General features: G+C 48.2%; 1 protein-coding gene across 1 annotated transcript in view; it reads left to right on the top strand.

The window, feature by feature from the left end:
* Nucleotides 1–13,022: 13,022 nt before the first annotated feature.
* vgll4b (vestigial-like family member 4b) overlaps nucleotides 13,023–22,261 on the top strand; it is a 148,759-nt gene continuing 139,520 nt past the window's right edge. Inside the window, exons 1-2 of the mRNA XM_078413990.1 lie at nucleotides 13,023–13,123; nucleotides 14,016–14,113. Of these exons, the coding sequence (XP_078270116.1) occupies nucleotides 14,050–14,113 (64 nt within the window). The 5' untranslated portion in view covers nucleotides 13,023–13,123; nucleotides 14,016–14,049. The remainder of the gene's footprint in view (nucleotides 13,124–14,015; nucleotides 14,114–22,261) is intronic.

Raw genomic sequence — 22,261 nt, forward strand, 5'->3', positions numbered from 1 at the left:
ACTGCCCAGTCCATCACGGGTACTGACCTCCCCACCATCGAAGGGATTTACCGGAGTCACTGCCTCAAAAAGGCAGACAGCATCATCAGAGACCCACACCACCCTGGCCACACACCCAATTCACCCCTGCCATCGGGAAGAAGGTACAGGAGCCTGAAAACTGTAACGTCCAGGTTCAGGATCAGCTTCTTCCCTCCAGCCATCAGGCTATTAAACACCACAACCTCAAATAAGCTCTGAGCTACACAGACTAATACTGTTATTATTGTACTATTATCGTTTGGTTTGTTTTTGTGCGTACGCATGTGTGTGTGTGTATATATATACGATACGATACGATACGATACGATACGATAGAACTTTATTTATCCGAGGAGGGAAATTGATCTGCCAACAGTCATAAAACACAAAAACGCAAAATACATGAAACATAAAATTTCAGTGACAAGTGTAAAGGATTGGGGATGTGCAAAGATTGGGGGATGGGGGGAGTCTCGGTCTCAGTCTATCCCATGACAGAAGGGGGGGGGAGTTGTTCAGTTTGATAGCCACAGGGAAGAAGGATCTCCTGTGGCGTTCTGTGCTGCATCTTGGTGGAACCAGTCTGTTGCTGAAGGTGCTCCTCAGGTTGACCAGCGTGTCATGGAGGGGGTGAGATGTATTGTCCCAGACACTCCGCAGTTTGAGGAGCATCCTCCCCTCCAAGACCACCTCCCATGAATCCAACTCCAACTCCGCCCCCGTGACGGAGACAGCCTTCCTGATGAGCTTGTTGATCCCATTGCCATCCGTGGCCTTCACTCTGCTCCCCCAGCACACAGCAGCAAAGAAGATGGCACTGGATTACCTGTGAACTGTGTCTTAGATAATCTTACTGCTCAGGCCATCTCACTCTGTACTCTGATCACGAAACGTCTCATTTTACAACAATGGAAATCTGAGTCTAGCCCCACATTCCACCGATGGCTGAGGGAGCTGGGAAATGTGATTCATATGGAAGGCCTCCGATATAAACTTGCCAACAAGGAGAATGTCTTCCTGAAAATCTGGAAACCGCTTCTCGACAAATGGTCAATAACCCAGCAGAAATGAACGGACTCATATACCTCATGTGTTTGACAGGATGAGATAAGGTCCTATTCATGGTGCATCACATCCACATAACTTTGGGCCCACACTTGTTAGTATTTATTCACAAAATGCTGGAGTAACTCAGCAGGTCAGGCAGCATCTCAGGAGAGAAGGAATGGGTGACGTTTTGGGTCGAGACCCTTCTTCAGACTGCTTCTGCAGTTATCTTCTTACACTACTTGTTAGTTTTTGTTTTGTTTTGTCTTGTTTTTTTGTTTATTTCCTTCATTCACTGAATAATATTCCGTTTTTTTTTTAAAAGGTAACTTTTTAATTTTTTTCTTCTTTGTTTGATGTTTGTTCTACTGTACTTTATTTCAATCCTTATGGTTTGTTTTAACTGGACATTGCTTTATTTTGCCTCTATGTTTAACACCGAGTGCTGCCATTGTAATTGTACACACTACCTGTCCTTACAAAATTTCGATTAAAATATATATTTTTTAAATATTATAAAGCCAAAGTAATAGCTATAAGTATTGGTGTCCATCACGATTTATCCTCATGGCGTTGCAAACGTCACGGAGTTGTGCTTTTGTTCCTCAGAGGTTCTCAGTGGGATAAACTTGCAGAGAAGAACGAATGGTTCAAAAATAAAAGAGGGAGTACTAAGACTAACACTACAAACCATATTTTCAGAAAAAACCCATTGCATTCTTAATGTCGAGGTTACAGCTATTTTGCCTGTGTCTGGATATGATCCTGGTGGAGATTAATTCCCAATCTGAAGCACATTTTATGGATATCAGTAACATTTTTAGTGCGGGAAGATTTAAAGCCTTTCTCTTTCTCTCTGAAACCTAAACGTCTATAGGGGATCATAGGTGCAGGAAGAGGAGACAAAAAACAGAAATGGCTAAACCTAACCCGAACTGAGTAGGAAAGAACTGCAGATGCTGGTTTAAATCGAAGGTAGACACAAAATGTCGGAAACCTATAGTCCGGGTAACCCTAACTGGCCTCTTGTGTTTTGTAATGTGGACTAGAGTCGATTGAAGACTCTGCAGAGAGTCATAGAAATATACAGCACAGAGAAAGGCCCTTTGGCCCATCGAATCTACGCCAACCATCAATCGCCCATTTTACAGAAATCCTGTAATAATCTCAGTTAAGGCAAAATTTCACGCCAAAGATAAAGGGAGATATTGTGTGGGAAGGAACTGCAGATGCAGGTTTACACCGAGGATAGTCACAAAATGTTGGAGTAACTCAGCGAGACAGGCAGCATCCGTGGAGAGAAGGAATGGGTGACGTTTCGGGTGGAGACCCTTCTTCAGACACTTCTTCAGACAGGGAGAGAGCAAAGTCTTGATCAGAGAAGTTTATTTTGAAGGGCAGCGGAATGGAAGAAACAGATTGTGGAGGTTGAGAGAGTTGGAGTTGAATAGTGATGGTCTGAGGACACTGTTCAAGGTCAGATAGAAAAAAACATAGAAAAAATAGGTGCAGGAGGAGGCCATTTGGCCCTTCGAGCCAGCACCGCCATTCATTGTGATCATGGCTGATCATCCACAATCAGTAACCCATGCCTGCCTTCTCCCCATACCCCTTGATTTCACTAGCTCCTAAAGCTCTATCTAACTCTCTTTTAAATTCGTCCAGTGAATTGGCCCCCACTGCCTTCTGTGGCAGAGAATTCCACAAATTCTCAACTCTGGGTGAAAAAGTGTTTTCTCGCCTCAGTTTTAAATGGCCCCCCCTTTATTCTAAGACTGTGGCCCCTGCGGCACGGTAGCGCAGCGGTAGAGTTGCTGCTTTACAGCCAATGCAGCGCCGGAGACTCAGGTTCGATCCTGACTACGGGTGCTGCACTGTAAGGAGTTTGTACGTTCTCCCCGTGACCTGCGTGGGTTTTCTCCGAGATCTTCGGTTTCCTCCCACACTCCAAAGACGTACAGGTTTGTAGGTTAATTGGCTGGGTAAATGTAAAAATTGTCCCTAGTGGGTGTAGGATAGTGTTAATGTGCGGGGATCACTGGGCGGCACGGACTTGGTGGGCCGAAAAAGGCCTGTTTCCGGCTGTATATATATGATATGATATGATATGATTCCGGACTCCCCCAACTTTGGGAACATTTTTTCCTGCATCTAGCTTGTCCAGTCCTTTCATAATTTTATACGTCTCTATAAGATCCCCTCTCATCCTTCTAAACTCCAGTGAACACAAGCCCAGTCTTTCCAATCTTTCCTCACATGACAGTCCCGCCATCCCGGGGATCAACCTGGTGAACCTACACTGCACTGCCTCAATAGCAAGGATGTCCTTCCTCAGATTAGATTACTATTGCAGACCGAGAGGTGCTTTTCAAAGAAGCCAGGAAGGGCATCAGTGTGGCCTTTCATCCCTGGGGAGGTAAAACAATATCACACAATCTCAGTGATGAAAATGCACTGCAAGCAAATGTCGCAAGCTGCTGAGCCTCTGGATTTTCATGCACAATTTTAAAATGTCATTACAAATGAATTAATCTGATGAAGGTGGATAATGTAAGACTGGGCCCCTGAACGTAATCATGACCACTCTACTCAAATATCTCTTATTACCATCTCCAGTTCCCTATTAGTTCATCCCTGAGGTACCTTCCTGCACGCATGTGTTGGCATGTGTCTGAACGCATTAAGGATTACAAACATCTTTATTCATTAACTAGACCAAGTGAACCCGTTGGGCCCAAACCTCTGTTGCATTGGTGCAGCACCCTCTCCCCCCCTCCCCTCTACCCCCCTCCCCCCTACCCTCCCCCCTCTACCCCATCCCGCCTCAGCCATGATCGCATTGAATGGCGGTGCTGGCTCGAAGGGCTGAATGGCCTACTCCTGCACCTATTGTCTATTGTCTATTGTCTATTGTCTACACCGAAGGTAGACACACAATGGTGGAGTAACGTAGCGGCACAGGCAGCATCCTTGGATAGAATTGAACTTGAGGTAGATAAGGCTGTTTGCTTTATTCACATTCAGGAGAAGAGAACAAAAACACTTTTTTTTAAAATCCATGAATTAAACAACTAAAGCTTTTTATTTATTGCTTAAAAAAATCATGATCTTGATTGGACTGACGTCAAACAAAATTGGCCAGCAGATTTGGTTTGATTAAAGAGTTGGTTAAAGAGATAGATCTTCACAAAAGAGGTAGACAATAGACAATAGACAATAGGTGCAGAAGTAAGCCATTGAGCCAGCACCACCATTCAATGTGATCATGGCTGATCATTCTCAATCAGTACCCCATTCCTGCCTTCTCCCCATACCCACTGACTCCGCTATCCTTAAGAGCTCTATCTAGCTCTCTCTTGAATGCATTCAGAGAATTGGCCTCCACTGCCTTCTGAGGCAGAGAATTCCACAGATTCACAACTCTCTGACTGAAAAAAAAATTCCTCGTCTCAGTTCTAAATGGCCTACCCCTTATTCTTAAACTGTGGCCCCTTGTTCTGGACTCCCCCAACATTGGGAACATGTTTCCTGCCTCTAACGTGTCCAACCCCTTAATAATCTTATACGTTTCGATAAGATCTCCTCTCATCCTTCTAAATTCCAGAGTATACAAGCCTAGTCGTTCCAGTCTTTCAACATATGACAGTCCCGCCATTCCGGGAATAACCTAGTAAACCTACGCTGCACGCCCTCAATAGCAAGAATATCCTTCCTTGTAGAAAGAGATGGAGGGTGGGAAGGGGAGGGGATGGGGCGTGAGGGAGGAGGGGGGGGGGGGGGGAGGAGGAGGTTTATACTTGAATTTCAGAACATAACGCCCAGGCAAGAATGATCCCAGGAATGAGTGGGTCAACATATGATGAGCGTTTGACGGCACTGGGCCTGTACTCACTGAAGTTTAAAAGAATGAATGTGGACCTCATTTAAACGTACATGAAAGGCTTGGATAGAAAGGATGTGGAGAGGATGTTTCCACTAGTGGGAGAGTCTAGGACTGGAGGTCACAGCCTCAGAATTAAAGGACATTCTTTTAAGAAGGAGGAGGAATTTCTTTCGTCAGAGGGTGGTGAATCTATGGAATTCTTTGCCACAGAAGGCTGTGGAGGCCAAGTCAATGGATACTTTCAAGGCAGAGATAGATAGATTCTTGATTAGTACGGTTGTCAGAGGTTTTGGGGAGAAGGCAGGAGAATGGGATTAGGAGGGAGAGATAGATCAGCCATGATTGAATGGCGGAGTAGACTTGATTGGCTGAATGGCCTAATTCTGCTCCTACCACTTATGATCTGGAAGTATGGCACAAGTTATGGAGCAATGGTAACCGGGGAGACACAAGGAAGCTGAAGCTGCAAAGCTGAGGGATCTGAAAGGTTGCAAAACTGGAATAGGTTATGGAAGTGTGCTTGTGTGTGGAGGGGCGAGGGTACAGGTTTTGAGCACTTGGATAAAAATCTTCAATCCGAGGAACTACTGGTCTGCAATCTAACCTACGTCAGTGAGCAAGAGTTGCTTTTGATGGTCACTTGTTCTTGAGTATGACCGTGACATCTAATGTACCGAGATGGCTCATTAGACCCATCCTTTCACAGAGGTGGCAGAGGTGAACGGGTTCTTAATTTGAGACTCTTTTCCTCTTTGCTTCATTCTGGCTGCCTCATCTGAATGACCATTGCTTTTTATGTGGGTTAGTGTAACAGCATGAACCAGCGTTGCCACTGGCAGCAGGGTGTGTCAATGGAGATACAAAGTTGTATGGACTAATGTTGAAAGGCTGGAGCAATTAGGCTTGTATACACTGGAATTTAGAAGGATGAGGGGGGATCTTATTGAAACATATAAGATAATTAGGGGATTGGATACGTTAGAAGCAGGAAACATGTTCCCAATGTTGGGGGAGTCCAGAACAAGGGGCCACAGTTTAAGAATAAGGGGTAGGCCATTTAGAACAGAGATGAGGAAGAACTTTTTCAGTCAGAGAGTGGTGAAGGTGTGGAATTCTCTGCCTCAGAAGGCAGTGGAGGCCAGTTCGTTGGATGCTTTCAAGAGAGAGCTGGATAGAGCTCTTAAGGATAGCGGAGTGAGGGGGTATGGGGAGAAGGCAGGGACGGGGTACTGATTGAGAGTGATCAGCCATGATCGCATTGAATGGCGGTGCTGGCTCGAAGGGCTGAATGGCCTACTCCTGCACCTATTGTCTATTGTCTATAATGACTCATTAGAAAGCAAATGACTCATTGGGAAACAGAATTGTGCAGGTGGGGAACTCTACTCCGCCATTCAATCATGGCTGATTTATTTCTCCCTCCTAGCAGGTGTCCTGGTGCCAAACAACAGATGGCACCATGTCACCACCTGCCTTACACTGCCTGGAAAGCCCCAAACCGCCTCCGCACTGGGGTGGGACGTTGCGGACTCAACCTGAAGAAGTCGGGCTGCTCGGACTCTGACAAATGCAACAGTGGAGAGGTACGGACAATGGCCCACCCGCTGACTAGCGGCGGAGAGGCGCGCACTGTGGACGATCTCCGCAGAGGCATAGACGTGGCACTGGCGGTGGCGAAGCGATGGCAGAATGTCGTCTGACACACGAGCGAGCGCGAACTACTTGTTGGGTTTGGTTCTACTTCTACAGAAGGCTGCATTGGAATGGCCGCCTTACAGCGCTTGCAGCGCCGGAGATCCCGGGTTCGACCACGACTACGGGCGCTGTCTGTACGGAGTTTGTACGTTCTCCCGTGTGACCTGCGTGGATTTCCTCCCAGATCTTCGGATTCCCCCCACACTCCAGGTATGCAGGTTGATTGACTTGGTGTATGTGTAAATTGACCCTGGTAGGATAGTGTTGATGTGCGGGGATCGCTAGTCGGTGCGGACTCGGTGGGCCACAGGGCCTGTTCCCGCGCTGTATCGCTAAACGGAACCAAAAATGCAAAGCGCGCCAGAATTAAGCTCTGTCCGTTGGTGCACTTGCTGGAGATCTGAAATAAAACCAGAAAATGGTGGAAATAATCCGCTGATTCAGGCAGCATCTACGGAGGAAGAAACAGACCTAATGTTTACGATAATGATCCTTCCTTAGAAAAAAGGAGAGTTACGGGGGGGGGGGGGGGGGGGGGGGGAGCATGCATTATGTTGCAAAGAAGACTGAGAAGTGAAAAACAAAACAAAGGAAATGTCAGGATAGGGTGGAGACCAAAAGAGGCAGTGATGAAATCGGTAGTGGTGCTGACTGCGAGAGTTGGTGGAGGCCTGTTAATTGCAGACGTCTGTCTGGAATAGATGCAAATCAAAGGAGGGAAATGAGAACAGAGGAGAGAGAGAAAAAAACACAATGCTGCAACTGTGAAAACACTTGTAGGAAATTTGTAATAAACTCAATGCTTGAAACTAGCCCATGGAAGTGAAGGGTACACAGGGTCACTCTGTCAGAGAATCAGGTGTGATGCAAAGCATACCACAGTGGGACGCTTCAGTGAACACATTTGTCTTGCAACTGACTATTGTGGATTCAAGATAGACACAAGATACTGAGGCAACTCAGCGGGTCAAGCAGCACCTCTGGAGAAAATGGAGAGGTGACGTTTTGGGTCGGGACGCTTCTTCGGACTGATTGCAGTGGGGAGCGCCCGGTAGTCAGGATCGAACCCATGTCTCTGGCGCTGTAAGGCAGCAGTTCTACCACTGCGCCACCATGCCGCCCTTTGTCACTTACTTTAAACCTCTGCGGACCAAAGCCCTCCTCGCCTGTATCCACCTATCACTTGCTTGCTTTTCCTCTCTTTTCCAGCCTTCTCGTCCCTACCGCAATCAGTCTGAAGAAGGGTCCCGACCCGAAACGTCACCTACGCATCCTCTGCACAGACGCTGCCTGACCCACCGAGTTCCTCCGGCACTTTTAGTTTTCCTCAACATTCCAGCATCTGCAGCTTCTCAAGGGGTTGGACATGTTAGAGGCAGGAAACATGTTCCCAATGTTGGGGGAGTCCAGAACAAGGGGGCACAGTTTAAGAATAAGGGGTAGGCCATTTAGAACTGAGATGAGGAAAAACTTTTTCAGTCAGAGAGCTGTGGATCTGTGGAATTCTCTGCCTCAGAAGGCAGTGGAGGCCAATTCTCTGAATGCATTCAAGAGAGAGCCGGATAGAGCTCTTAAGGATAGCAGAGTCAGGGGGTATGGGGAGAAGGCTGTGTTACTCCAGTTTTTTGTGATTCCTCCAATTTGTACCAGCATCTGCAGTTATTTTCCTACACAACTTGGTGTTTTAGAAGTTCCATGTCTACAGTATTTTCTTTGCCATAACCGTTTTGCATTTTAGATTATTATGAAAAGTAAATTCTTTCCTTTAATTCTCCTCTAGCCTCTCCTCCGCCAATTAATGCAAATAATATCAACGTTAAATCTTCAAAGCTGGAACTGTTCAAAGATAAGAAGAAAACCGTCACTCCTAACAGACCTCAAGATGTTTCTGACTGAAAGCCCGTTTGTTAAAAAGACAAACATGCTGACTTCGATTCAGTCGCTGCGTGAAATAAATAACATTGTGATAGCAAGTTAAAATGCTTGTTTTAAATTGCTGCCTCAAATTTAGAAGGTGTGAACGGGGATCTTAAACATATAAAATTCTTAAGGGATTGGACAGGCTAGATGCAGGAAAAATGTTCCCCATGTTGGGAGAGTCCAGAACCAGGGGGGTCATAGTTTAAGAATAAGGGGTAGACTATTTAGGGATGAGGAAAAGCTTTTTCACCCAGAGAGTTGTGAATCTGTGGAATTCTCTGCTACCGAATGCAGTGGAGGCCAATTCACTGGATGTTTTCAAAAGAGAGTTTGATTCTGCTCTTAGCACTAAATAGGGTTGCCAACTGTCCCGTATTAGCCGGGACATCCTGTATTTTTGGCAAAATTGGTTTGTCCCATACGGGACTGCCCTTGTCCCGTATTAGTAGGGTTGCCAACTTCCTCACTCCCAAATAAGGGACAAAGTGTGACGTCACCGCCCCGTGCCCCACATGACCTCACCCAGCCAGCGGCCACGCGCTCCCGCTCTACCAATGGCGGCTGCCCGGGCCGGGAGGCGGGTTGCTATGCAACCTCTGTTGGGCAGCGCAAGGGCGGAGGGCCTACACTGTCACATCCTCAGGTAGGGAATCAGTAGCAACGATGCGGAAATGGACCCGAGAGATTCACTGGAGTTTAGAAGGAAGGACGAGAGGGGATCATAAAGGAACATATAATACAATTATAAAAGGACTGGACAAGCTAGATGCAGGAGAAAAAAAAGTTCCCAATGTTGGGGGAGTCCAGAACCAGGGGCCACACACACACAGTCTTAGAATAAAGGGGAGGCCATTTAAAAACTGAGGTGAGAAATAACTTTTTCACCCAGAGAGTTGTGCATTTGTGGAATTCTCTGCCACAGAGGGCAGTGGAAGCCAAATCACTGGATGGATTTGAGAGAGAGTTAGATAGAGCTCTATGGGCTAGTGGAACCAAGGGGTATGGGGAGAAGGCAGGCACGGGTTATTGATTGGGGATGATCAGCCATGATCACAATGCAGTTTAAGAAAATAACTGCAGATGCTGGTACAAACCAAAGGTATTTATTCACAAAATTCTGGAGTAACTCAGCGGGTCAGGCAGCATCTCAGGAGAGAAGGAATGGGCGACGTTTCGGGTCGAGACCCTTCTTCAGTCTGAAGAAGGGTCTCGACCCGAAACGTCGCCCATTCCTTCTCTCCTGAGATGCTGCCTGACCCGCTGAGTTACTCGAGCATTTTGTGAATAAATACCTTCGCCATGATCACAATGAATGGCGGTGCTGGCTCGAAGGGCCGAATGGCCTCCTCCTGCACCTATGTTTCTATGAGTGTGATCTGACCCTCAGCTCCAGCCCAGCTCTCCGGCACAGCGGGTGTTGTCCGCAGTTAGAGCCTTTCACCGGCAACCATTCTGATGGCCCTTTCTCATTTCGTCCCGTGCATTGCATTTCCTGTGTGTCCAATGTCACACAGGTGCTGCCTGGGTAATAGCTGCTCATTTAAATTCCATGTGCAGGGTGATGCTGGTTTTTAATCCGAAGATAGACAACAACAACAAAAATGCTGGAGTAACATAGTCTGAAGAAAGGTCGCCTCACCCATTCCTTCTCTCCAGAGATGCTGCCTGTCCCGCTGAGTTACTCCAGCATTTTGTGTCTATCACTTAAATTTCATCGGCGGTCACTGGAAGCGAGAATGACTGTCCTCTCCAGAGGGTCGGACGCCTGTGCGTGACTTTGTTGAACGTGGGGGGACTGGTGCACAGACAGCCACCACACGGTCCTTGACAGATCTGGGTCAGGATCCAGTGGCGTGGAGTCCAAGACGACCTTTTCTGCTGCAGCCTTCATCCATCCGCCTTCCCAGCCGTTGTGACGCTCCACTAAAGTCAGCCGTCACCCTCCGCCTGTTCCACCGTTGAGGTCTTGGTTGGATTGCTCTTTGTCAGGGACCTCCCCCTCGACCTTACCGCCATGGGTGACCCTACCAGGAGCATAGCTCCAAACGGCATCGCTCTCGGGATCTCAGGACCACACAAGCTTCTCCACCACCACAAGGTGACAATCCACGGGGAAGTCATTGTTATTATAATGCACATGACACGTTCAATGTCTTGTAACTGTATCTTTTGACTGGTGGCAGACCAATTTCCATTCCCCATATCCCTTGATTCCTTTAGCCCTAGGGTTGCCAACTTCCTCACTCCCAAATACGGGACAAGGTGACGTCACCGCCCCGCGCCCCACGGGTCCCACAGTGTCGGGACCGAAACTGTCAGGAGCTACAGCGTCGGGGCCTACAGGGTCGGGGCCTACAGCATCTGGGCCCACAGCACCCGGGGCGCGGGGCGGTGACGTCACCTTGTCCCGTATTTGGGAGTGAGGAAGTTGGCAACCCTAGGGCTAAAGGAACCAAGGGATATGGGGAAAAAGCATGAACTGATTTTGGATGACCAGCCATGATCACATTGAATTGAAGGGTCGAGGGGCCTCCTCCTGCACCTGTTTTCTATGTTTCAATGGTTCTAAGTCAAGAGAGGCAAGCCCTGGCCAAGAGCTTGACACTATCCCATGCTCCCTGCCTCAAGGAGTGGGATACATTCCTTTAGTGAAAATGTTCCTGCAGATTCATTATACGATACGATATGACTTTATTTATCCTGGAATGGAAATTGGTCTGCCACCAGTCAAAAGATACAGTTACAAGACATTGAACGTGTCATGTGCATTATAATAACAATGACTTCCCCATGGATTGTCACCTTGTGGTGGTGGACAAGCTTGTGTGGTCCTGAGATCCTGAGAGCGATGCCGTCTGGTGCTACGCTCCTGGTAGGGTCACCCATGGCGGTGAGGTCGAGGGGGAGGCCCCTGACCAAGAGCGATCCAACCAAGACCTCAACGGTGGAACAGGCGGAGGGTGATGGCTGACTTTAGTGGAGCGTCACAACGGCTGGGAAGGCGGATGGATGAAGGCTGCAGCAGAAAAGGGTCCCCGGTCGTCTTGGACTCCGCGCCACTGGATCCTGACCCAGATCTGTCAAGGACCGTGTGGTGGCTGTCTGTGCACCAGTCTCCCCACATTCAACAAAGTCACACACAGGCGTCCGACCCTACGGAGAGGACAGTCATACTCGCTTCGAGTGACCGCCGATGAAATTTAAGTGATAGACACAAAATGCTGGAGTAACTCAGAGGGACAGGCAGCATCTCTGGAGAGAAGGAATGGGTGAGGCGACCTTTCTTCAGACTATGTTACTCCAGCATTTTTGTTGTTGTTGTCTATCTTCGGATTAAAAACCAGCATCTGCAGTTCCTTCCTGCACATGGAATTTAAATGAGCAGCTATTACCCAGGCAGCACCTGTGTGACATTGGACACACAGGAAATGCAATGCACGGGACAAAATGAGAAAGGGCCATCAGAATGGTTGCCGGTGAAAGGCTCTAACTGCGGACAACACCCGCTGTGCCGGAGAGCTGGGCTGGAGCTGAGGGTCAGATCACACTCATAGAAACATAGGTGCAGGAGGAGGCCATTCGGCCCTTCGAGCAAGCACCGCCATTCATGATCAGCCATGATCACATTGAATGGCGGTGCTGGCTCGAAGGGCCGAATGGCCTCCTCCTGCACCTATTGTCTATTGTCTATTGTCATTGCGATCATGGCGAAGGTATTTATTCACAAAATGCTGGAGTAACACACAGCAGGTCAGGCAGCATCTCAGGAGAGAAGGAATGGGTGACGTTTCGGGTCGAGACCCTTCTTCAGACTGAAGAAGGGTCTCGACCCGAAACGTCGCCCATTCCTTCTCTCCTGAGATGCTGCCTGACCCGCTGAGTTACTCCAGCATTTTGTGAATAAATACCTTCGGTTTTGTACCAGCATCTGCAGTTATTTTCTTATACTACATTGTGATCATGGCTGATCGTCCCCAATCAATAACCCGTGCCTGCCTTCTCCCCATATCCCTTGGTTCCACTAGCCCCTAGAGCTCTATCTAACTCTCTCTCTCAAATCCATCCAGTGAATTGGCCTCCACTGCCCTCTGTGGCAGAGAATTCCACAAATTCACAACTCTCTGGGTGAAAAAGTTTTTTCTCACCTCAGTTTTTAAATGGCCTCCCCTTTATTCTAAGACTGTGTGTGTGTGTGTGTGGCCCCTGATTCTGGACTCCACCAACATTGGGAACATTTTTTTCCCTGTATCTAGCTTGTCCAGTCCTTTTATAATTTTGTTATATGTTTCTTTAAGATCCCCTCTCGTCCTTCCTTCTAAACTCCAGTGAATCTCTCGGGTCCATTTCCGCATCGTTGCTACTGATTCCCTACCTGAGGATGTGACGATGTGTGTGTGTAATTTGCCCTGTGCTGGGAGTCGCTGTGAGCCAATGATGTTGTATTACATTCACCACCTGCCAGGAGAGAATTTCCATCATTCCTCGCATTCTTCCGCCCCAGCACAGTGTCTATCTGTCCACTGCGGCCACGGCAGCCAGCGCTGGCACAACACACAGGTAAATAACATTGGCCGCCCATCGTTGCAAATTTCAAATCAGTGACATTGCATGTACTCTCTGAGACTGCAAGGCAGTCGCTCCGGGGAGGGGAGGGGAGGGGAGGGGAGGGTTAGGGGGGGGTCACGGTTAGGTGTAGGAAGGAACTGCAGATGCTGTTTTTTTTAAAATACACAGTAGATAGACACAAAATGCTGGAGTAACCCAGTTACCTCTGGAGGGAAGGAAAGGGTCGAGACCCTTCTTCCTCCTCTCCAGAGACGCTGCTGGAGGGGTAACAGTGTCGTTACTTTGTCGTACGTGACACATGAGAGAGGGTGTTTTGGTTTTACTGTGTGTACTCTTGTTACGTGCGAATTGTGCCGCGTTCTTGTATGTGTGTGTGTATGTATGTGAGAGTGTGTGCGTGTGTGTTTGCGTGTGTGTTTGTGTGTTTGTGTATATGTATGTGACAGTGTGTGTGTGTGTGTGAAAGTGTGTGTGTGTGTATCTGTGTGTGTGTGTGTCTGTGTATGTGTGTCGATGTGTATGTGTGTGTGGCTGTGTGTCTATGTGTATCTGTGTATGTGTGTGTGAGTGTGTGTGTGTGTGTGTGTATGTGTGTGTGTGTATGTATGTGACAGTGTGTGTGTTGCTGTGTGTCTGTGTATCTCTGTGTGTGTGTGTGTGTGTATGTGTGTGTGTATCTGTGTGTGTGTTACAGGTTACTTTGTCGTACGTGACACATGAGAGAGGGTTTTGGTTTTACTGTGTGTACTCTTGTTTCGTGTGAATTGTACCGCGTTCTTGTTCAAAAGAGAAACAAACAAGAAAAGATAGATGCGGCTTGGTCTCTCCATCTGATTTGGTACAGGCAGTGTTTTCTGTTCCTTGCCTTTCTTCGTTCTTTCAGGCTGCAGAGGTTTCTATGCAGATATATTTAAGGAATGGAGACCCCCTTGGATGTCCTGTCACGAGCGGCATCTTTACTGCACGATGATGACAAGAAACGTGAGTACAGTGATGGGAGGATTTCACAGCGAGGGGGCAGATCCCAGACCCCCAGATCCCAAACCCCCAGACCCCAGACCCCAGATTCCAAATCCCAGACTCCAAACCCCCAGACCCCAAATCCCAGACCCCAGATTCCAAATCCCAGACTCCAAACCCCCAGACCCCAAATCCCAGACCCCAAATCCCAGACCCCAGATCCCAAACCCCCAGACCCCAGACCCCCAGACCCCAGATCCCAAATCCCAGATCCCAAACCCCCAGATCCCAGATCCCAAATCCCAAACCCCCAGACCCCAGATCCCAAACCCCCAGACCTCAGATCCCAGATCCCCAGATCCCAAACCCCAGATCCCAGATCCCAAATCCCAGATCCCCAGATCCCAAATCCCAGACTCCAAACCCCCAGACCTCAGACCCCAGACCTCAGATCCCAGATCCCCAGACGCCAGCAGTGGGGAAACTTCACACGGAAGTGTCTCCGTGCTGATATTACCCTCGCTCGTTAAACACAACAGGGAAGGAGGGGGAGGGGGGAGAGGGGAGAGGGAGAGGGGAGTGATGCTCTCTGTCAGTACACGCACTGTAATGGATTTACACTCAGTGTTTTGATGAATGAAGAAGGCAATGCTGGTGGCTGCAACATCAGAATAGACGAGGCTGCCAGGCAGTCTGAGCTAACACGCCTCCCGTCCTCACCCCACCCCACCCCTCCCCTCCCCAGAGGTTGCTGTAATGCGGTGGTTCCCGGAGCTCATGCTCCATTCCGCAATTGTTTACTCGCTTCCTCCTCCAGCTTGCTGCTCGCTGCGTGTACAGCGGCACTCTCCCTTGTGTGTTGTGTGTGTGTCTGAGTGTGTGACTGTGTGTTTGTTTGTGTGTGTCGGTGTGTGTTTGTGTGTGTATGTGAGAGTGGGTGTGTATTTGTGTGTGTGTGCGGGTGCCTGTGTGTGTGTATCTGTGTGTGTGTATGTATGTGAGTGTGTGTTTGTGTGTGTGTGGCTGTGTGTGTGTGTGGCTGTGTGTGTGTGTGTGTGTCTGTGTGTGTATGTGTGTGTGTGTGAAAGTGTGTGTGTGTATGTGTGTGTGCGTGTCTGTGTATCTGTGTGTGTCTGTGTATCTGTGTGTGTGTGTGTGTGTGTGTGTATGTGTGTGTATCTGTATGTGTGTGTGTGTGTATGTATGTGAGAGTGTGTTTGTGTGTGTGGCTGTGTGTGTGTGTGTGTGTGTGTGCGTGTCTGTGTGTATCTGTGTATGTGTGTGAAAGTGTGTGTGTGTTACTGTGTGTGTCTGTGGCTGTGTGTGGCTGTGTGTTTGTGTGCGTGTCTGTGTATCTGTATGTGTGTGTGTATGTATGTATGTGACAGTGTGTGTGTATCTGTGTGTGTGTGTGTGTGTGTGTGTGTATCTGTGTGTGTGTATCTGTGTGTGTGTGTGTGTGTGTATCTGTGTGTGTGTGTGATGATTTCGCTGAATATTCGCTTCATGGCGCGGGAATCTGAGCAGCTTTGAATGTGTTTTGTAATATCTGATTTCCAAATTGTTTTCTACACCTCGTTCTGCTGAAGAGCGCCCACGCACTTCACACCGTCACGTTGGGAGAGAAAAATAAGCTCTAACGTATTTTGTTTCGGACGCGGCTGGGGGAGGGACGGTTTCTTTGTTTTTTAATTCTTGAGTTAAACTTGAGGCAAGGCTGAACTTTGGGTTTCAGGCAGCAGCTTGCTTCAGTTTCTCCTTAAGTGTGTCAGTTTCACAGAAGGGCGGGCGTTCAGAGGTGTGCAGGAAATAACTGCAGATCTGCACAAAAACTGGTTGAGACCCTTGTTCAATCTGAAGAAGGGTCTCGACCCGAAACATCACCCATTCCTTCTCTCCTGAGATGCTGCCTGACCTGTTGAGTTACTCCAGCATTTTGTGAAATAAATACCTTCGATTTGTACCAGCACCTGCAGTTATTTTCTTACACAAAAACTGGAGTCATTCAGCGGGACAGGCAGCACCTCTGGAGAGAACCATTGCGGAACCCTTGAAATAATTTTCACGTCTCAGGGAACCCCTACATAAAAAAATATATATATTTCTTTACTAATCTCTTTCTCTTTCATAAAGTTCATAAGGCAAACATGATATATTTTTCTGATAACGGGTTTAAGCGAAAAAGTAACTTAAGTTTTCCTCAAGTTTATTGACAATGCAAAACACAAAAATGACTCAAAAATGCATTAACATATGATGACCCTATTTATCAATGTTTCTCGCGGCACCCCTAGCGACCTCTCGCTGAACCCCTAGCGACCTCTCGCGGAGCCCCTAGCGACCTCTTGCGGAGCCCCTAGCGACCTCTCGCTGAACCCCTAGCGACCTCTGGCTGAACCCCTAGTGACCTCTTGCGGAGCCCCTAGCGACCCCTCGCTGAACCCCATGCGACCTCTCGCAGAACCCCTAGCGACCTCTCACTGAACCCCTAGCGACCTCTCGCTGAACCCCTGGCGACCTCTCGCTGAACCCGTAGCGACCTCTCGCGGAGCCCCTAGCGACCTCTCGCTGAGCCCCTAGCGACCTCTCGCGGAACCCTAGGGTTCCTGGGAACCCCGGTTGAGAAACGCTGACCTGGATAGATAGAGCCCACTCCTTCTCTCGAGAGATGCTGCCTGTCCCACTGAGTTATTCAGCATTTTTTGTGTCTATCAAGGGCATTAGATGCGTGGCCTTCTGCTGTGTAAACAGCCCCGTCTCTCCCCCTCAAACTGTGCCCAGGCTGCGATTTCAATAGACAACAGGTGCAGGAGTAGGCCATTCGGCCCTTCGAGCCAGCACCGCCATTCAATGTGATCGTGGCTGATCATTCACAATCAGTACCCCGTTCATGCCTTCGCCCCATATATATATATATATATTCCTTTATTCGTCCCACACCGGGGAAATTTAGAGTGTTACAGCAGCAAAGTGGATAGCAAAAGAGTAAGATATCATTCATTTTAAATAAAAGATACATAAATTGTCATCAGTTTTCTGTGTGTTCTTAGCCGTTATTGTTGACTGGTCTGCTAGGAGCAGTGCAGTCTCACAGCAGCGGGAAGGAAGGACCTCCTATATCTCTCCTTCACGCACTTGGGGTCAAGGAGTCTGTCACTGAAGGAGCTACTCAGTGCATAGACAGTGTCCTGCATGGGGTGGGAGTCGTTGTCCAGCAGCGATGCTAGCTTTGCCATCATCCTCCTCTCTCCCGCCACCTGCACTGACCCCTGACTCCGCTATCTTTAAGAGCTCTATCTAGCTCTCTCTTGAAAGAATCCAGAGAATTGGCCTCCACTGCCTTCTGAGGCAGAGGATTCCACAGATTTACAACTCTCTGACCTTCTCGTACATTTCTTGCCCATCTCGTGCATTTGTACTCGTGTTTTCAGTCGATTTCTTCACTCCGTCGGAACAAGTGTGAATGTGACCCGCTGTTTTGCACGTGGGGCGATTTTACTTGCCCCCCCCCTCCCCGCAACGAAGCTCCCACAGTCTGTGTCCTGTCATCGGTGGTAGTAGGAAGGTTCAAAAATCCTCGCGGCATCCCCTAATTTCTGTGCAAACCGCTGAACTCTTTACACGTAAAGACACAAAATGCTGGAGCAACACAGCGGGACAGGCAGCATCTGTGGAGAGAAGGAATGGGCGACGTTTCGGGTCAATAGACAATAGGAGTAGGCCATTCAGCCCTTCGAGCCAGCCCCGCCATTCAATGTGATCATGGCTGATCATTCTCAATCAGTACCCCGTTCCTGCCTTCTCCCCATACCCCCTGACTCTGCAATCTTTAAGAGCTCTATCTAGCTCTCTCTTGAAAGCATCCAAAGAATTGACCTCCACTGCCTTCTGAGGCAGAGAATTCCACAGATTTACAACTCTCTGACTGAAAAAGTTTTTTCTCAACTCCGTTCTAAATAGCCTACCCCTTATTCTTAAACTGTGGCCCCTGGTTCTGGACTCCCTCAACATTGGGAACATGTTTCCTGCCTCTAATGTGTCCAATCCCTTAATAATCTTATATGTTTCAATAAGATCCCCTCTCATCCTTCTAAATTCCAGCGTATACAAGCCCAGTCGCTCCAGTCTTTCAACATACGACAGTCCCGCCATTCCGGGAATTAACCTAATGAACCTACGCTGCACGCCCTCAGTAGCAAGAATATCCTTCCTCAAATTTGGAGACCAAAACTGCACGCAGTACAGTGTGCAAGTTTGGGCCCTGTACAACCCTGTACAACCCTGTACAACTAGAGCCCTGTATGAGATCCTTCTTCAGACTGAGAGTCAGGGGAGAGGGAAATGAGAGATATAGACGGTGATGTAGAGAGAAATAGAACGAATGAATGAAAGATATGCCTAAAGAGTAACGTTGATATAGGAAACAGGCCAACTCTTAACGTGCATGTAGTTTGTAGGGTTGGAGTGAATAAGTCAAGTCAAGTCAAGTCAATTTTATTTGTATAGCACATTTAAAAACAACCCACGTTGACCAAAGTGCTGTACATCTGAATGAAAAAAAAAGAAACATACAGTATCACGCAAACAGTTCACAGCGCCTCCTCAATGAGCCTCAAACGCTAGGGAGTAGAAATAGGTTTTGAGCCTGGACTTAAAGGAGTCGATGGAGGGGGCAGTTCTGATGGGAAGAGGGATGCTGTTCCACAGTCTAGGAGCTGCAACCGCAAAAGCGCGGTCACCCCTGAGCTTAAGCCTAGACCGCGGGATAGTGAGTAGCCCCAAGTCGGCCGACCTGAAGGACCTGGAGTTAGAGAGGGGGGTTAGAAGATTTTTGATGTAGGGGGGGAATGTCCATTTAGGGCTTTATACGTGAATAGGAGGAGCTTGAAGTTGATTCTGTACCATACAGGGAGCCAGTGGAGAGAGGCCAGAATCGGGGTGATGTGGTCCCTTTTACGGGTACCCGTCAGGAGTCTCGCTGCGGCGTTTTGGACCAGTTGCAGGCGGGACAGGGAAGATTGGCTGATCCCAGTGTATAGGGAGTTGCAGTAGTCTAGGCGGGAGGAAATGAAAGCGTGAATGATTTTTTCTGTGTCGTCGAATTGGAGGAAAGGTTTGATTTTAGCTATGGTTCGAAGTTGGAAGAAGCTGGCTTTTACCACAGCGTTGACTTGCTTGTCAAATTTTAATGCAGAGTCAAATATCACGCCGAGGTTTTTGACATGCGGTTTGACTAGGCAGGATAGACTTCCAAGACTGCCTGTTATCGATTTGATGGAGTTGGGGGGGGCCGAATAGGATGACCTCAGACTTGCTCTCATTTAATTGGAGGAAGTTCTGTGCCATCCAACATTTTATGTCCTCAAGGCAGTGTAAGAGGCTGAATAAGGTGGCCTTTGAGTGGCCACCGAGTGGTAACTTCGGTCTTGCTCTGTTTAGAAAATATTGACACTGACATCAGATCCTGGGCCTGGTGGGGGATTGTGCGATGGGGAAATTGCTTAATATTGGTACTGGCAAATTTCACTCGGTGTTTCCTGCTTTGGCTGCAATGGTCTGATCCCCACTTTGGCAAATTTCCACGTTTGCAAACATGTGCCCCAAACCATCAACGTGCATCCCAAATAGGGTTGCCAACTTCCTCACTCCCAAATACGGGACAAAGGGTGATGTCACCGCCCTGCGCCCCACGTGACCTCACCCAGCCAGCGGCCACGTGCTCCCGCTCCACCAATGGCGGGTTTGGGTTTTGCATTGCCCTGTCCTCCAAAGTTGAACTAGTTTAGTTTAGTTTAGAGATACAGCGCGGAAACAGGCCCTTCGGCCCACCGGGTTCGCACCGACCAGCGATCCCTGCATATTAACACTATCCTACACACACTAGGGACATTTTTTTACATTTACCAAGCCAATTAACCTACATACCTGTACGTCTTTGGAGTGTGGGAAGAAACTAAAGATCTCTGAGAAAACACATGCGGTCACATACAAACTCCGTACAGACAGCCCCCGTAATCGGGATTGAACCTGGGTCTCTGGCGCTGCAAGCGCTGTAAGGCAGCAACTCTACCACTGTGCCACCCTGCCACCCTACTAACTGGGAACTGCTACCAACTACTAACTGGTTACTGATTTCCGGTTTCTGTCTCCCTCCATTTTTTAAGTAGTGATGTTGTCTTTGCAACCTGATAATCTATAAGAACCAATCTCGAACCTATGGAAAACACAAAGTGCTGGAAGAGCTCAGCATTCATCACTGCTGCATACCCGACTCGCTACCCCACAACATTGTTGGAGTGCTTTCAGTGGCATAACCACAGGAGCTGAAGAAAGCAGTTCAGGGCTATTGGAGCTGAGTAATAAATTCAGGCCTCGTCCATAACGTCCCATCGCAGAAAAGATTTGTTGCCAAAGTTTTAGAACTTTTTCAAAGAATATATTCCCAAACGACGTTGCATCCAATCAAACAGTTCAGAATGATTTATTTTCCTCAGTTCATTATATTGACCTGATTTTAGAGTGACTGTACAGCAAGGTTACCAAAATCATTTTAGACTGAAGGGCGGCACGGTGGCGCAGCGGTAGAGTTGCTGCCTTACAGCGAATGCAGCGCCGGAGACCCGGGTTCAATCCCGACTACGGGTGCTGTCTGTACGGAGTTTGCACGTTCTCCCCTTGGGTTACTTGAAGTTGGAGAAATTAATATTCATACATATTGAGGTTGTTTTACGAACCCTTACAAAAGACGCAAATTTCATTTTCCGATCAAGAACTTCGACCTTGTATTTATTTTGGAATGGATTTATTTCAGTTATTTGTGACTAAGGCGATGACAGGTTGCAAGGAAATTCTTTATAACCATTTGTGCCATTGTGTGCTTACCATTGAATTTAAATTTCAGACATTCCACTTTGAGCCAGGACTAAATCTCGTGATTAAGTACTTGAAACTAAAAACTCCATTAATCTGCAAGAGGTAACAAACTTTCAATTGACATGTGATGAAAGGCTTGTCTTGTATAAGCTGACCGTAATTATGGCTTGTGGAATAAGTTCTGGGCAAACTAGTCTGGCCTCAATACCTGGCCTCATTGCAACTTTGGCCCAAATATGAAAAAAAAGGACTGAATTCCAGAGGTGAGGTGCAAGTAATTCCCCTACGGAAATATAAGAGCATCAGGGAGCCCCAGTCAAAAAATGTAGTCAAAGGGAAATCACTCTGTGGGCTGGAACTGAGGATGGAGAGCAAGAGCTCGTCCGGCAGAGGTAGGTTGTAGAGGTTTCGTAGCACGGTCGACCACCACGCTATTTGGAGGAATTGGCGGACAGAGTTTGTGTCAGGCTGTAAAGGAGGAGGTCAGAGGCAGCAGAGCAAGGCAGTGGGTGGATTTGGTGGAGAAGAAATAGTGTCAGTTGGGGGCCGAAAAGAAACGTATGACATGCAGTATGTGTGATTCTTTGTAAGCATATTCTGTGTAAGTGTATCAATAGTCAATAGTGGTTTATTTGTCACATACACATAAATGTGCAGTGAAATGAAACATTACCCGCAGTTGAACAATAAGACCAATAAGATTAATCAATAAAAATGCAATAACACATACAATCACAACTAACACCAAACAAAAAGAAACATCCATCACAGTGAGTCTCCTCCAGTTCCTCCTCACTGTGATGGAAGGCCAGAATGTCTTTTTCTCTTCCCTGCCGTCTTGTCCCGCGGTCAGGCTGTTGGAGTTGCCACGTCGGGGCGGTTGGGGCTCCCGATATTGAAGCCCCCGCTGGGCGGTGAAAAATCCCGCGGCCTATTTCAGGCCGCGCCGGATGGTGAAAGGTCCGTGGCGGGCCGACCCAAGCCCCGCGATTCGGTGTGGGCGAACACGCTGCCTCTGCCGCTGCCGGAGCTCCCGATGTCGGCCCCCATCCAGGGGCCTGCAGGCTTCCGACGTCCACGCGGCCCGCGCCGGAGCCTCCGGAGACGAGTCGCAGCCGTTCCCGCAGCATCCGCAGGCAGCCAGCGCCGCAGGTGGTGAGTCCGGGCCATGGGCTCTGCGAACCAGAGCCCCAGGTGGTCCCAGGTGCATGGCCGGTGGTAGGCCGCAACGGGAACGGAGACACGACACAGAACAAAGGTCGCGTCTCCGTTCGGGAGAGAGAATTATACAGTTCC

The sequence above is a fragment of the Rhinoraja longicauda genome, chromosome 17, assembly GCF_053455715.1.
Source record: "Rhinoraja longicauda isolate Sanriku21f chromosome 17, sRhiLon1.1, whole genome shotgun sequence".
In the NCBI taxonomy this organism is placed as follows: Eukaryota; Metazoa; Chordata; class Chondrichthyes; order Rajiformes; family Arhynchobatidae; genus Rhinoraja; species Rhinoraja longicauda.